The sequence below is a fragment of the Furipterus horrens genome, unplaced genomic scaffold, assembly GCF_987537825.1.
Source record: "Furipterus horrens unplaced genomic scaffold, mFurHor1.1.pri manual_scaffold_4, whole genome shotgun sequence".
Lineage (NCBI taxonomy): Eukaryota > Metazoa > Chordata > Mammalia > Chiroptera > Furipteridae > Furipterus > Furipterus horrens.
Window position 1 is genome coordinate 172,944,372 of NW_028327174.1, and position 16,940 is coordinate 172,961,311.

Here is a 16,940-nt window from a genome sequence, read left to right on the forward strand (position 1 = left end):
CCCAGACAACAGAGATCTCACTGAGTGGGGGATATTAACGTATCATACCTGTTCCTGACAGCTCAGCCCTAGAGTGGAGTGGGGCTGAGTACTTTCCCCGTTGTTGCTTTCTTGCTGCCACTGCTTTTGGCAACCTTGGAAGGAAAAAAAAACAAACCAGTTACAGAATTTCCACTAGACCCAACTAGCACTAAGGAAAATTTTCCCTCTGGGCCACATGCCCTGATGACCCAGATCATGGAGAGGGTGTCAGGTTTGGTCTGGGCCAGTGACTCAGAAGCCAAATCACAATGTGTCTAGAATGGGTTGGCATGACCACAGATATGAACAAGATGTAAGTAGCAAGGCCTTTCCATATCTGTGATGAAACAGGACTTCAAGCTTAGCCTCCTTCAAGAGATGGCCTATGCTCTGTCCCCCGGCCAAACTCAGGCTTGTGAGGGGGGTTCTGAGAGTACTCAATAACAATAGAGGATCCAATGCCCTGTGGTCCCTCATGCCTTTCCTGTGTGCTTTTCTGAGGAAGGTAACTTGACAGTAAACTGAGGGGAACATGCTCAAGCCCTGTCTTCCCAACATTCCAGCTGCATGCTCCTCCCATGGCTCAGCCTTCACTCCAGAAGGAGCTGATGCTCCCAGAGGCTGGGCACAGTGGAAATCATAATAAAGAGATGGTGATGCTATTTCAACTTCCTGTTTCCTGTGTGATTTCCTGTCATTAGCCAATTTCTGAGTCTGAGTCTAAGATAGTCAAAGTAGGGAAGCAGTAACCTCCAGGAAGAACACAGTACACTATGGCTCTCTTTCTAGAGCTTTCCTGGTACTGACCTTCCCAAGAATCAAGTGATTCGTGGGAGAAGGAGGAGGCAGGGGTTCCATCACCAACACAGAGGAGATATGGAGGTACTGAAGAGAGGTGCCAGAGTTTGGGGAGAAATTGAGGAAGAGGTAAGGCCTCTAAGCCTGTCTGCTATGTATTGCCCCACCCTCACCACCAAGGGCCCATTTTAGACACTTTTCTAAGTTCTGGCTGAGCCACAAAGTAGGAAAGCTAGTTGGTTTGTTTTCTCCTGGTCTTCTAGGCCCTCCTTGGTCTGAGAGTTTCCTACCCACTTTTGCTAGTTGTTTTAATGTAATATAATGGGGTTGGGTAAACTACAGTCTAGAGAAGCTTTCGGAGGTCTAAGAAATCCCCACTCACTCCTTTTACCTGATAAGTACAAAGCCACCTGTAACAGAAAAGCATCTCTGGACTGTGGCTCAGAGGCAGATACTCTACCTTCAACCCATAAGGGTCTCAAATACAAATAATTGTCAACATTTTTGATCACTTACTATGCACTGGGAAGTTCTAAGTGCTTTGCATAAAGTAATCAGTTCATCTTCAAAACAACCCTATGAGATTTGTATTACAGATGAGAAAAGTGAGGAACAGAAAGGATGAAAGTCACATAGCTAGGAAGCAGGAGAAGGTAGTCTGGCTGCAGTACCCATATTAACCCACCCACAGTTCTAGGCATAGCTGGAGGTACAGTCAATGGCCTCTGTCTAAAGCACACCAGTGAGTGCCTATCAAAGTACACCTGGGGAAAGGGCTGCTGTGTGGTCTAGCATCTCCCCTTTCTACTTACTGGGAATAGATGTGCACAAGTAGCCAGGCCTATAGCCATGTCACAGGATTTCTTGCCACCTGCACAACTCTCCCCATTCACTCACGGGGCTTCCATGCCTCCCCTCCCTGGAGTTTCCCATGGAGGTCTATCAGGCTCGGAGGCATCTTAATAACATCCTACAGGTTCCCTTCTCCTTGTCTCCAGGTTCAGTAAAGCTAAGTATTGGGACAGAAAAAGAGGAACAAAAGCTTGGACCTCTATGGACCCTAATGACAAGATTTCCCCACCCTCGGTCCAGCAATCATGATTGGAACTTTAGACCCTCCCAGAACTGTTCTTTTGCCAGCTGCCACTTGTTCCTGGGGCTGGCTAGAGCATCTGTTCCACATGACCGTCCATCCACCCTCTCCTGCTTTGACTCAAGTGCTCTCCTCTTTATCTCTAGGGAAAGGCATTGCCCCGAGGGAAACAGAGGCTACTCAAGTTGTTAAACATGGAGTAATATGTTCTCTGTCCCACCCCCACCCAAGGGGTTACTTGAAGTTTGACTTTGCTGAACCTCAGTTTCTAGTAAAAACCTAGAAAATAGTCCCTTTTCTGTCTGCTTCCTGGGCTGATAGTTGAGTGAGTACAGAATGAGTTTTAGAAGAAGAAAGAACTTTATACACTGTAAGGTATTGGGTGAACAGCATGGATTTCTGGCCCCATCTAAAGGCTATGTGTATATCATCTTCCATGCACCCACAGGCATAGCTATGGGTACTGCAATGGCCTCTGTCCACAGTGCTGAAGTCACAGCCAAGCCAGCTGGAAATCTTCAGTCCCTCTTTATTTTTTGTTTTGTAGTATACTAATTTATTCATATATACATTCACTTCACAACCTTACATTTTAATATTTATCATTTCACATATATTCATGTCATCCTTACACAGGGCTATGCTAATCTCTGTATCATTTCAATTTTAATATACAAGACCCCCCAAAACCAGAATTATCTTCTGGAGGGTGGGCCCCTTATAGTACAGGCTTCCCCAGCTGGGTGAGTGTTATAGGAACCCATCTGTATCAGTGTACCAGCTGGTGTTGTGAGAGGCTGCGTTTGGCTTCAGTAAAAATTTTTTGAAGATTCTTTCAATGCCTTTGCCCATTTCATAATGGGTGATTTAAGAGTGTACCTGCCCAAATAACACTGAGTGCAGCAGTTTTTGACCAAAAAAAAAAAAAAAAAAAAAAGGCCTGATTCCCATGCCCCACCTTCCCTATTCAACCAAACTCACCCTTAGATGAAAGAAGTCCTCAAAGGGAAATGTTTTGCCGATGTGGAAGAGGTGAAACAAAAAAAGAAGAAGCACTAAAAGGCTTCAAAATCAATGAGTTCAAAAATTGTTTTGAGCAGTGGGAAAGTCTCAGTAGGTGTATTGGATCAAATGGAGAATACTTCAAGATGACTGAAGTTTAAATATGTAAGAATAAATATACACTGTTTAATAATAAATTCTGGGTTTTTTGGGTCCCCCCTCATATGTGCTGCCGAAGTGAGCAGTTCAGTCCCTCCTTGTCCCACCTTTAAGTAAGCATCAAGTACAGAGATTTCCAAGCTCAGGGACTGCCCTGAAACTCAGAAGCTATTGCTAGAATGTTTTTTATCTAATTTATTTTGAGTATTTTTGCTTTTAAAGTAGATATAACACTCCTTTCAAAGTCATAACAGGTACAATTGGACAAGATGTACTTTAGCAGCTCAGAAAGAAAAGAAGTTGCAGTCTTCACTTGTTATGGGTGAACGGTAGGAGGTGGCTACCAAAAAACTGATGTAATATAAGGCTACGTGGAATCAAGTTCAGAGTCAGAGGAGGGAGCAGGCTGGCTCAGCTGTACACTGCACTGGCATGCCAGGAAAAAGCTAAGCCAGGTAATCCAAAAGAGAAATCAAGCTCCATGAACTGAAATGAAAGCCAGACAGGGGAGGAAACATGGTCTTAGTGCCTGAAACAGAACAAAGCAGAAGAGAAACCCATGAAGGCCTGAGGAGTGTTCACCTGGGGGAGGGGCAAGCAGATTTGAGGGATGCAGAGGCCAATGTGTGGCAGATGTGACCGAAAAGGTCAATATGACTTCAGGCACAGAGCTAAGACTAAAGGTGGAGTAGAGGCAAATTTCTGCTCAAAGGGACCAAAAGATATCTGGATCCCAGGGAAGGCAGTGAAGATGTATAAGCATATGACAGAAGTGTTGAGTTGGGAGAGAGGGATGCCGTGAGACCTATGATGCCGGTAAATGGTTAAGGACCTTCTGGTGAGTGTACAGCCCTGAGCCCAGCTGAACTATAGGGAGATCTGTGATTGTACGAACACACATGACCCCCAAAGCATCAGTATCACTGGGTTAGGAACTTTCATTTATTTAGTTCAGTCTTTCAGACCATCTGTTGTGCCTGCAGCTCTCGGTCCTGACCTGAAAGAAAAGATCCAAGCTCTCAATGGCCCTGATATCTCCTTCCCAGACTGGCTCTGGGAAGCTTGCCTCTAAAACCTGATGTTGCACGCCCTCTGCTGGTCATTCCTAGCACCGTCCTCTCACCCCAAGGCAAGAAACGACCCCTTCGAGTCTTTATGGTACTGGTCAGTGTAGGTTCAGAACATGCAGGGAGACGCTAGGCGAGTACCAGGGACTTAGATCGCTGTTCAGTGTTCAATCAGAGTACAGGATCAGAACTGAATTTTCAGATGAATTCAAGTATCTGTAATCAAGATGAGGACTGATCCATGTCTAGGAGGAGGGCTTAGGCTGAGGATGAGTTTGGGGAACAGTCTGGTTCAGGACTAAGGTCAATGTCTCAGGCTGAAGCCAAAGTTGGGACTCAGAGTGGGACTGAAGTTTGGGCTCAGGTGTCAGCATGACGTATGTAATCAAGTGAGATGCTGATCTCAGGAAGAAGTCAGTCTGCATCCAGGTTAAGGGGGTCAATGTAGTGTTCCTATACCAGGTGAATGCATTGGTTAATAAGCACCAGCCACTGGAGAACTCAAGCAGAGATGTTGCCAGGGGAGACGTATAAGGTACAGGGGACAAAATGAGGTAGTCACTAATTTCTCAGGGCCTCCCAACCTTAAAGATGGTAACAGGCAGGCTAGAGGCCCCTTTCTCCTCAGAAGGTAGATCTCAGTATTCCAAATCCAGCTTCCTGTTAAAGCGCCCCATGCACCAACTCTAGTACTGTCACATACAAATCATAAGTACAACTTGTGGACAGGAGAGGTCCAAGGGCTAGTTCTGTCATCGCAGAGAGCTGGCAGCTGTGGGAGTAGTCTTCCTTTCCCCCAGGATTCTGTTTCTACTGGCAACAGTGCCTGGCAACCTCCCACACCCAGATCTTAGCAACCGTGGGAGTGCCTGGCAACTGCTGCCATGGTTACAAGACAGGGAACTGAGAATGAGCTGGAGGGGGAACACTTCCTGTAGAGCCTTCAGAATATGTGCTCGATATGGGGCTCCCCCTCCCATACACAGTCTGGGAGGGAACATGTGCTCCTGTCTAAACACCTCCTCACTGGCACCCACCCCCATCCATGCCCCCAGGTTCCGGTTCCTTCAGGGTGAGGAAATGAGGGACACCTAGGATTATGACGTCTCCATGGGGAGGGAGGGTGAGTGGGGTGTTTGCAACTGACATGATCACACATGCATGCATACATTGACAGACATGATGTCAGTGTGTCAACAGCCATGAAGCCACACTTCATCCACTCTGTCATGTCGACACAGGCCTACAGTCATTTAATCACATGTGTACACTAACATAAAATCACATACAGCAAATAACACAGAATCAGGCACACTATCACACAAAAATAATTACATAGATACGTTCTTAGAAATTGCATTACAGACATACAGCACAAATAACTCCCAATCAGAATCAAACATTTATAGATGCATTCACACACGCAGATTATCTGTGAACAGTCAAAATAACAGTTAGCTTTGTAAGCACTAACTACGTATATGCCAAGCTCAGAACTAGGTGTATTACAAGTTACCTTAATTAACCCTCCCAACAACCCTATGATGTACTGCTGTTGTATATCCCCATTTTACAAAGAAGGAAATGAGGCACAGACGGGGCCTCACAAGGTCAACAGTGCCTCCAGAGCCTGCATTCTTCTACCCTATGCATCACCCTGATTCCTCATACACACACCTGACATGTAGGGCAATGGGACAGAGGGCAGCAATAGTGAACCCAGCAGACAACGGAGTCCGTGCCACTGATACCTGAAGGCACAGCCCTGCACCCTCAAAGTTCTAAACCTACACCTTAGCATTTGCAGGGGCCAGGTTAAGGGCTGGTGACTAAACTTTCTGCCTCCATGTTGGCACAGGCAAGGCTGGAAGAGGCAAAATACACAACTGAAATAGGAGGAAGCAGAACCACACACAAACCAGGCCCCCATGAGGTAGGGGAGCGAGAGCCCCCAGATCAAAGGAGCCAGCACCAATCCTGGGCCCCTTATCCTACCTTGCCCATCTCCATATCACACTGTTCCATTCCCTCATGACAACACCTCCCCTCACTTCTTCATTCTTCCTTACCCCATATCTCTTTCCCATCCTTTTGCTGCTCACCCCATCTCCCATCCCTTCTATTCCTTGTTCCCCACTCCCCTCATCTTCCCACCCTCCTTACCTCTTACCCAATCTCTCCTCCCCTCCTCTTCTCATCCCCATTATCCCATCTTCCCTTCCTCCTCTCCTCAGCTCCAAATCCAAGCTCCTCTTCATCATCCTTTTATCACACTTCATTTCTTCACACCTCACACCCCTTTACACCTGAGATCTCCATAGAAAGACAGGTAGTGAAAACTATGCACACCTGACCTCAGGACCCCTAGACCTTTTGCATGCTCTGATTTGCTCTGTAACCTAGATTATGATTTTCTACAAGCCTCACGTTCCAGCTCCATCCAGTTTGAATGACCTCATGAGTGTCCAAACTCTGTCTCTGAAAAAATGGCAAAGAAAGAGAAGAGAGAGCTTCTGCTTTGGCCCTTTGTCCTCAAACCCTCCAAGAATTCTTTCTCCCTCTTCACCCGGAGGTTACCCCCTCCCCACCCCCATTGCCTCTAGCACAGATGGGCCTGGGAGACAGTGACGTGGGCGTCAGGCACCAGGCACCAGGCACCAGGCAGGCACCAGGCACCGTGTCTGCTCAAGCGTCGGCTTCCGCTGGTGACCGCCTCCGCAGCTCTGCCTGCTCCGAACAGCGGGGACACTGGGTTGAGATTTAATGGGGAGTGGGGGGTGGGGTGAGACTGAGATGGGAGATTCTGAGGGTGTTAAGAAAGGAGATCATGTGGAGCTGAGATGAAGGGTTAAAAGGGGGTGCTAGGATAGGAGAGATCATGGGAGCAGAAAAGGTTAACAATAGGACAAACCAGAAGATCTTGGTGGGAAGACTGGGAGCGCATGGGGCCAAGAAGGAAAAGCAAGGATGGGGGGGGGGCACACGGCGCTAAAATGTAGGAATTCAAAGGGGAAGCAGGGTGGAAGATTATAGAGAGAATTTTAAATGGGGGCTTGCTGAGAAGGAGCTGCTAATGAGGGAGCTGGAATGTGGGGATTATACAGAATGAAAAGGGGACTCAGAAAGTGAATCATGGAGGCGTTAAATCTGGGGAGAGCTACCAGGTTACAAAGGGGAGAGCAGAAGGGCATTTAAACTCTGTAGTCTATCGGGGCCTATTCTGAAATTCAATTAGGTCACGTCAGGTCACCTCCTGATCAAAGTAAGGTAAAACTAAATCAGGTCAGGTTGAAGTCAGTTCACAGTTCGATGGAAGACAGGTTAAGAAGGGATGACCTTGTGACCCTAGTCCAGGGCCTACATCTCCCGAAGTGTACTACTCTCTCCCCTACCCTCCTAAATGATGAGAGGAAAGAATGCCCAGAGTCACCGACAGCTGGTGGGTGCAGTTTTCCTTTAAGGCTCCCTTTGACATTGCACGGGTTCCAGAAGGTTCTCCCGGGATTCCAGCGGTGGCCAGTACGTCCCACCTTCCCAAACCGGAGATTGCACTAATATAGTGTGCACCCCACCTCCCGGCTCGAGTCTGAGCTCCACAGACCAACCAATAAAATCAAAGGGCGCGTGGAGTTGCTGCCCTCTGTCCCTTTCACCAATGACACGACGAGATAGCGAAGAGGTGTGGTTGACTGATCCCAGAGTGCGCCAATCAGACCCACACCAATCACTGCCAGAAATGTGTGCGCGTGTGGCCGGGTGTCAGGGGTGGAGAATGGGCGGGTATCACCAAGCCACTCGTAGAAAGCTGTCCAATTAAAACAGAGATTGAGGTGAGTGACGGGCAGACGGTGCAATGGGCAGCGCGGAGGCGGAGCCGTGGGGGCGGGTTCCCAGGCCCGCTTTCTGCGGCCGGCGGGCAGGCGACTCCTGTCCAGAGTGGAGGCGGCGGAACCGGAGCTGGGGGAGGGGGCAGCGGCTGTCCGACGGACCGCGGAGGCGCCCGCAGCTCCTCACCGGTGAGGGCGCCCAGCTAGGGCTCGGGGGGTCCTGGGAGTGTGGGCGTAGCAAAGCCAAGGGGTTGGGACATTGAGGGCCCATCGGCTCTTCTGCCATGGGGGTGCGGGGACTTGGACTCTGCAAGATACTCGTTGTCCGCGACCCTCTTATAGGGGGCAGCCAGCGTCTGAGCCGGGGGGAGGGTCGGGTCGAGCCGGGTCGGATTGGATTCCGCCGGGTGGAGGCGGTTCTGAGCGGGCCCAGCCAGCCAGCACCGGTGACATCACCGACCACCCTCCCCCACTTGGGCCCCCTCCTCTCTCTTCCGCTTCTCTCTTCTCCCCTCCTCGCCTTGCCTTTTGTCCCCGCGGGTCGCGTCTCTGTCCCGCCCATCTGTGAGGGAGGAGACTATCCATTAGTGACTTCATTGAGTAGGTTCTTGGGGTGGGGTCCTCCCCGGAGAGAGAGATGAGAGGAGCCTAGTGCCTCTTAGGCCCTCACAATCACACCGGTCACAGGTACACATACTGCCATTCACAGCACACGCTCACACTGCCAACCTTACTTACCGTCACACTGTCAAACAGCCATTCACAATCAGCCAGACATTACTGCACCTGAGAGCAGGTGGCCTCTGGACCCTATCACTTCACTCTCCACACCTGGGGATCAGGTCCAGCTCCTGCTGCACCGGACAGGCCTTGCTGGGCAAGTGCCTCTGAGAACCTGAGGAGGTGACTTCCAGAGCTTCAGCTTTCCAGGCAGGCTCCAGTGGAGCGATCAGAGGTGAGGGGCTGGGCTGGGCATGTTTAAGCGCACAGTGCTCTCCTGCCCATCCCCAGCAGCACCCCCACTACAAGCCCGAGGAGCTTTCCGGAGCTTCCCACACTTCTGGGGAGAAGACTTCTTAGCCAGCTTGATGTTTAAAATTCAGCTGGAGCCCTTAAAACTTCGAGCGTGGACGCTGAATGGGTTTGTAAAGTTTCGGTAAGTCCCTCTGGAGGATGGCACTCGTACCATATCAAGTCAATTTCTCCACATCACATCTCCCTCCATTGCCTACTTGCTTTCTCCATCTCATCCTCATCTCATCCCCATTACATATAAGAGCCTCCTACCTCACCCCTACATTTGAATGAAGTGTACCCTTTATCATTTGTCTCCTATACCAAACCCATTCTCCACAAACATCCCCAGTATTTTAACTCTGCATCTCTCTTTCAACCATTGCAACCCATTTTCTACCTCAGCCACTTCCATTTCTATCTCATCCCAGTCCATCAGCACTTCATTTTCTGTATCAACCATCTCCCCTCCCTACACCAATCCCCTTGCTATTTCTTCTCATTTTTCACTGCTGCCTCTGCATTAACATTCTCCTCATTCTTCTCCATCAAAGGCAGTGCCATGCCATGGGGCTCCTTTGTCATTCCAACACGTGGCTTGTGGGTAGGGAGAGGGAGGGAGGAAAGAAGGAAAAAAAGGGCAATTCCTGAAAGATATTGCCCTTTGTTTATGGAGGCAAGTGTATTATAGGTCTAGTACAGGTGGCAGGTGGGTGCCAGGGAAGAAGCTGGATGCATGAAGAGGACAGCAAGAGGAGGGTGGGAGAATTGGCAAGTCTTTCATTTGCCCTCTGCCTGGAAGCTGCTATAGTTCTCTGGGGGCACCCTCTTTCTCTGGGGGCACCCTCTTGGTGTGCTAGGATTCCTTCCCAATCCCAGGGGAAAGAAGGTGTGGGCCAAGGTAGAGATGGCAGACCACCCCCAGCGGCCTCTCAGACGGCTTTTACTGCTGCTTCCGAAAATGGCTGCCCTCCCCCAGATGCTTTTTCTTCTCTGCCTCCTCCATCCCCAGCCTCCCCCACCAGGCATGACATGCTGGTAGGGGGAGAAGGGGAGGGCCCGCCTTTTTGGAGCCTTCTCTTCGTCAGAGCGAGGTGACTCCCAGAACCATGAGTCAACTCAGCCACCTGCAACAGGCCCTGTGGGGGCTGGAGCTAGGGCCATTGTCCCTACCTACCTAGAGCCTTGAGGCCTCCTCTTAACCACTTACAGACCTCACTCCTGCCAGGAAACCCTGTACCCTTCACTGAAGTGGTCAGAGGCAGAAAAGCTGCCTCTGTGGCTGCCAGCCCAGGACATTGCTAGAAAGACTCTGGTTCTCTGGGATTTGGCAGGGGTTGGCCAAATCTCAAAAGGGCTGGAGAGTGGCTTCTGGCCATTCTCCTAAATAGCTCTAGATACAGGAAAGCCCCCTTCCTATACACCACAGAAGAATAGCATAGACGAATTAGAGCCTTATTTTTCTTCCTCACATAACACTTGCCCCTGCATCCAGCTTAGAAGGGACTCAGAGGAGTGTGGGCCTGGCACTGGGCCAGATCCTAAACGCTGGGCAGGTGAGAGGGAGGAACTGGTAGGGAAGGTATTAAGGAAATGGTGGTTAGTGCCCAACTGTCCCCTAACAACTACGGTTTAAAAAGGCCCTACCACCAGGATGTTTTTGTTCACTAATATTGGTGCTTAGGTGGCACAGACATGTCTTCACACACAATTTTGTGTGTAGACACTGGGAAATGAGTAAAAGGAGCTGTTGCCCTGGTTGAGTAAAGGACAGTGTCACCCCCTACTAAAGAGGGAGTTAGAAATGGCAGTTTCCAAAGGCTGTGAGTCATCCTCTGACCTGAATCACACGTGAGACTTAGCATAGTCTGGGGATCAGGGGCAGGGAAACCTGGGGTCTCCAGTGGCAGAGAGGACTCCAGGCACCCACACCCTGACTCAGCCTGGCTGGCCAGGACAGCTGGCTGAAGACCCAGGCCAGTCCCCAGTCCTAGGCCACTGCCCCAGCTGCCCTTAGCCTGGGCACCATGCCTGAGGCATGGCGTAGGAGACCACGATACTCAGGTGACCTCACCCGGTACATTGATCTTCGCCAGCTTCTGTGCGCGGGTCAGTCCATAGTGCCACCTCACTCAGCCGTGCCTTTCGGGATCCTCAGTCTGACCCAAGGACGTGGGCCTTAGCCTAGCTCCTAGAAGTGGGCCACAGCCCCCAGCTTCCTGCTGGGAAAACCCAGGAACTGAGGAAAGAACCACAGAATCCTAGAATGTCAGAGATGGAAGAGATCATCTAATCCAAACCTTTCATTTTACTGATGGGGAGACAGAGGTCCACAGAAAAGGCATGACCTGCTGAAAGTTACACAGTGACTTCTAGGGATTGCAAGATCATTAGCAGTACGGCTGGGCAGAAGGGAATAGAGGCGTCAAGGATTGGCCCTGGATTTCTTCTAGAAACAAGGAGACCAGTGCCGGTCCAGTGGCTGTGATGGGAAAGGATTATTACAAGATTCTTGGGATCCCATCGGGAGCCAATGAGGATGAAATCAAGAAAGCCTATCGGAAGATGGCCTTGAAGTACCACCCAGACAAGAACAAAGAACCCAGCGCTGAGGAGAAGTTTAAGGAAATTGCAGAGGCCTATGATGTGCTGAGTGACCCTAAGAAACGAGGCTTGTATGACCAGTATGGGGAGGAAGGTAAGACGGCAGTGCTCCAACCTGATATTGGGCCCCTGTCCTTGTCTGGAGTCCTGGGTGATCCAGTTCTCATAGCAGGGAACAGGCGACTGAGGAAGGGGTGAAGGAGGCAATTATTCCTAACACTGACACCCAAAGGAGAGAAGAGACCACCCACTACCCTGCCGGCTTACCATAGTTCTCCCCACCACTCTCTGCCCCTCTCCTGCTTAAGTTCAGGCCTTAGAGAGGTCTGAAGCTTAGAACCAGAGGCCTTCCCCCTCCTGTTTTCCCCTCCCAGCCTTATTAGTCCTGCCTGAAGTCCCTGCTGCTCCATTGGCTGATGAGGAAGGTTAGGGAAAGGGAGTGTGTGGCTCTCTGAGGACAGAACATTTTCGTTCATCAGCATAAAAGTTTGACCCTTAAGCAGCCTGGGAAATAACCTCTGAAGCACTGAGTTAGAGATGGTTTTTCCTTCTCTGCTCCCTCCCTGCCCACTTCAGGCCAACAGAACAGAGGGGAGCTTTGCTCCCTAAGAAGGTGGCAGGGATCCATGGGTGGAAGGGAAACTGCTGCTGGCATCTTGCCCTGTCCCTGAGGTAGCTGGTGGCCACGCACAGGGTGGCAAGAAAGGCCCAAATAAAGCTTCTGAGAGGGCGGCCCCTCCCAGCACATCCCACTGGCATGATGTAGCTGCTAATTCTGGGCCTGCCCCTTAGGGCTGCCTACCCCCCGCCAGCCACAGGCACCTGTCAAGCTATATTAAGAGACATAGTCACAGCTGAGGACTCTTTCCTGGGAGGAACTGTCCTTTGTCCCTAACTGCATCTACCTTTCTTTCACATTCTCCTCCTTACTTTCTCCACTGTAGCCTCAAATTATATAGGCTAACCACATGTACTGCACCCAATACAGGGAAGGCACTCAAAAGAACTTTCTTTTCCTTCTCCTTGCTTTGTGTTCCATGCCGTTATCCTTTGAGTATCCCAGTCCTCCCAGCCCCCTCTTCTTATTCTCCATGTCACTAGTTTCTTCCATTTTTTCCTGCTCACCTACTAAATTTGCTACTCCCAGATTGATCAGACATCTTCTGGAATCCCCAGTATTCACTCAGCTAAGATTTTTTTTTCTTCTGGGATGGAGGAATGGGAGAAGCAGAGGTGGGGAAAGGTGGAAGCTGTGCAGACACCATGCCACCATGTGACCTATTTAGGAATTGCACTTATTCTTCCACTTGGCCTCACCTTTGTTCAGGAAAAAGGTGGGAGCTGAGAGAGGGCTACCTGGAAACTTCACCCCTCCTGCATGACCAAGCCTAAGTGAAGGGCAAAGCTCAGCCCTTAGGCCCAGACCCTGGATTCTAATGCAGATCTACATCCCAGGAGGGCTCCTGAGGATGCAGTACATCTTTAAGGAGACATCCAGAACCTGGGGAGGGAAAAGCAGCCTTGGAAATGTGGGTTATATTTCTGTCTGCCCTGCCTCCTCCCCAACAACCAGACAGAACAGTTGTGCACTCAGACTCTGTGCTCAGCCCTGGCTGGGAACAAATTGTTCCTAGCTTGAAAAGGGGTGGTAGTGGTACAGCAGGAATCCCTACGGAGAAATTTCCCCTTCCCTTTGTAATCAGTCCAGCCTCCCTCGCTGAGCACTGCCAAGCTTCTTGAACTCACCCAATAATCAGACCTCAGCAGAAGGAAAGAACAGACCCTGAGTCTTAAGGAAGGGGGGAAAAGGCAGCTGCCAGGAGTCTGAATAGTCTGCCACTTGGCTTCTCTAATGAGATCCAAATCTTCCCTTGTGGTCCCAGAAATAAGAGGCGAATGTAGACTCAGGCTTCCACAGCCAATTGAAATTCTAGATAAAAGGGCTCAAGAGTTCCTTCCTCCAGCTTAGGCCCTACCCTAAGTCTACATATTCTAGATCAATTCTCAGTGTTAACCTTCTGCCTCACTCCTTCCTATGCCCACTGCTGTCCCCATTACCGCAACTACCATCCCCCATTAAGGCTGACTCTGGGAACTTGAGCCCCTTAGACAGGACCTGACTTCAGAGAGCAGCTGGGGTCACCACCCACAATGTGCCAGCTCATTCAAGCATTTTGGCTGCTCTGACATTAAGTATGAGGTGTAGGGCTTGGTGTTATATAACTCCAGGGAGATCCATTCCCATTGTGGTCTATGTCTAGCCAGTGTGTGAATGGCGCCCCCTGGAATTGTGCAACATTAGGAGCCCTGTGTGTGGAAATGAAGCATTTGAAAACTTTTTCTAGAGAAGTAGCTACTCATCTCCAAGCTAATGAGTTTCCCTGCTTTTGAGGGCCCTCATTTCCCATTTGGTCTTGAGTCAGGGAAAGGAAGCACTATGCTAGAAGCAGAGTGAGAGTGGGTCTCCTCCTGGATTATATCCTCACCTAATTTGGAACAGGTCACTTACTAGCCCCCTGTGTGGTCAAATCTTATCCAATTGCCTCTTGCTGTGTGTGTCTTTGGAGATAAGCAAAAACTTTGGAGCCAGGTGACTTGTAATGTGACCCCAGGTCAGTCACTCAAGGCTTTGTGAGATACCTTTGGGCCATGGGTAAATGAGAGAGATTATAGGACTGGAAGTCACATCTTCTAAGACTTCTAGTCTTAGCTTTTCCACCTATTGGATAACTCACCCTCTTTAAACCTCAAGGATATGCTTTATTAAACATATAATTAAAAGTTAACTTCGCCAGAAACTTTTCTTACTTTATTAAGCCAACCCTCTCTTTGGGAGTTAAAGATTTTTTCTTTCTCTAGGACCATGAGTTGAGAGATAGAGGGCAGGGAAAGAAGACTGAGGTGGGGCCTGGACCAGCAATACTGTCCCTAACTTCTCCTCCCTCTAGGCCTGAAGACCGGCGGTGGTTCGTCAGGTGGCTCCAGTGGCTCCTTTCACTACACCTTCCATGGGGACCCCCATGCCACCTTTGCCTCCTTCTTTGGTGGCTCCAACCCCTTCGATATCTTCTTTGCCAGCAGTCGCTCTACTCGACCGTTCAGTGGTTTTGATCCAGATGACATGGATGTGGATAATGATGAGGACCCATTTGGCGCCTTCGGCCGCTTTGGCTTCAATGGGCTGAGCAGAGGTCCAAGGCGAGTTCCAAAACCACTGTACCCTCGGCGCAAGGTGCAGGACCCACCTGTGGTTCATGAGCTGCGGGTGTCCCTGGAGGAGATCTACCATGGCTCCACCAAGCGTATGAAGATCACGAGGCGGCGCCTCAACCCTGATGGGCGAACTGTGCGCACCGAGGACAAGATCCTGCACATTGTCATCAAGCGTGGCTGGAAGGAAGGCACCAAGATCACCTTCCCCAAAGAGGGTGATGCCACGCCTGACAACATCCCTGCTGACATAGTCTTTGTGCTCAAAGACAAGCCCCATGCACACTTCCGCCGAGATGGTACCAATGTACTCTACAGTGCCCTGATTAGCCTCAAGGAGGTGCGGCCTGGGTCAAGTTGCATGTGTGATGAGGGGGGAAGATGGGGACATTCTTTTCCCACTTTAATCTTTTTCTCTCTTCCTAGTCACCTTTTCCATACTCTCTGCCTCATTTTCCCCAGGCGCTGTGTGGCTGTACCGTGAACATTCCCACCATTGATGGCCGAGTGATCCCTTTGCCCTGCAATGATGTCATCAAGCCAGGCACCGTGAAGAGACTCCGTGGGGAGGGCCTTCCTTTCCCCAAGGTGCCCACCCAGCGAGGAGATCTCATTGTTGAATTCAAAGTTCGCTTCCCAGACAGATTAACACCACAGACACGACAGATCCTTAAGCAGCACCTTCCTTGTTCCTAGGCTCTGCCCCAGCCAGCCCAGAGTCTACCACAGCAATACCCCCACACTCACCCCACTTAATGTGCACCCAACTTGATGTTCACTGGACACTGGAAACTTTTTCTAAAATGCAAAAAAAAATCCCACTGGTTTTCAGGAAAATGTTCCTGTCGCTGACCCCTTTCAGAGCTGGGCTGCCTTTGGGGGAGTGGGAGGGAGGTAGGGAAAACTAGCCCAGGCCAGGGGTCAATTTTCATATCACTAGCTTTGAATCCAGTTCCCACTCCAATGGCTGGAGAGTGACCTGAGTGCTACTTGAAGATACAGAGATTCCTTGTCCATGCCTGTACATAGCATGCCCTCTTTCCCCTCTCAGCTTTGCTAATACCTCCTCTCTCCCTTCTCTTCAGCTTCCTCCTATGGGGGAGGAAGGGGATAGAAAGGACACTGCTTTCCTACCCCACTTCCACCCCCAGGTCCACAGTGTCCAAGGTTATTGCATACATATTCACACCCACGAAGCACTCACCTAGAGCTGTCTGTGCCTCTCCAGGGTTGAGATAGGAAGGGAAGGTCCATAACCCATGAACCAGGCCATTGAGCACGAGACACTTTTCACTTGAGGCAGGGAGGTAAACAGGGCCCTCAGAAGCCTCCCTGACAGCTCCCCTCCCAGACCCCCCAAAGCTGGAAGTCCTGTCCTCCCTGTTGCTCTTAGGACTGTGCAAGGAGGGAGGGAGAAGGGGGCCCACTGTATTAAAGCTAAAAGATGGGGGGCAGGGTCCATCTCCCAGCCTTCATCAGGAAGGGAAAGGGCTTTGGGGTCAGGTGGCAGCTATTCCCCAGAAAGAGATTCAGGGTCACAGATTTCTCCCCACATCTCTGAACTCAGGGCCTAGCCACCCCCAAACTTCCAAATCCCATTTTTGTGATATGTGAAGCTACTTATTTCTTACCATTCATGGAGGCTGTGTGGGAAATTTCCAGCCCTTTGATGCCTGTGTGACTCCACCCTATTCCCACAGTTGTAAAAAAAAGAAATCCAGTAGTGCGGGAGCTAGGGGAAGACTGCTTCAGCAAGGTCCTGGGGTGGGGTCTTTAGGTTTTCTCACTTTGACAAGCCCCTGAATGTTTTTATAGTAGTTTTTTTGTATTTTTTTGTAATGACAGTACTATGAAAAAAATAAAATATTTTAAAAATATGGCAAATGAGCAGAAACAATGACGTTGGGCTGGAGGCAGGTGTGCAGTGCCTCTGTCAGCTTTCCTCCAGAGTCCTGGTCACCTTTGAGAAACCCAAGCAGGACCTCAATATAAGGTGAAGCTGACTCCTTCCTTCCTCTAAGCCCAGACTCCTGGGACTTCAAAACATATACCCCAAACAGCAAAGACAGAAGATACCACTCACCTATTAGAAGAAACAAAGCTATTTGGAAAGAATAAACATCCTTGGTTATGAGAAACAAAGAC

At 49.9% G+C, this 16,940-nt stretch overlaps 1 protein-coding gene and 1 non-coding gene across 6 annotated transcripts; one reads left to right on the forward strand and one right to left on the reverse strand.

Moving 5' to 3' along the window:
• Window positions 1-2,503: 2,503 nt before the first annotated feature.
• On the reverse strand, window positions 2,504-2,609 carry LOC150013340 (U6 spliceosomal RNA). Its single transcript, XR_016510936.1, has one exon. It is a non-coding gene; the product is annotated as a U6 spliceosomal RNA (small nuclear RNA).
• A 5,422-nt stretch (window positions 2,610-8,031) lies between these two features.
• Window positions 8,032-15,691, forward strand: DNAJB5 (DnaJ heat shock protein family (Hsp40) member B5). 5 transcript variants are annotated; one of them, XM_090274377.1, is made up of 5 exons: window positions 8,032-8,156; window positions 8,979-9,123; window positions 11,435-11,679; window positions 14,534-15,135; window positions 15,258-15,691. In XM_090274377.1, the coding sequence occupies exons 2-5, from the start codon at window positions 9,056-9,058 to the stop codon at window positions 15,489-15,491; spliced, it is 1,149 nt and encodes a 382-aa protein (XP_090130503.1). In that variant the 5' UTR covers window positions 8,032-8,156; window positions 8,979-9,055; the 3' UTR covers window positions 15,492-15,691. The 5 variants fall into 5 exon arrangements, with proteins under 5 accessions (XP_090130503.1, XP_090130504.1, XP_090130505.1 ...); XM_090274378.1 differs by having other exon boundaries at window positions 8,982-9,123; XM_090274379.1 differs by lacking the exon at window positions 8,979-9,123.
• Window positions 15,692-16,940: the final 1,249 nt, after the last annotated feature.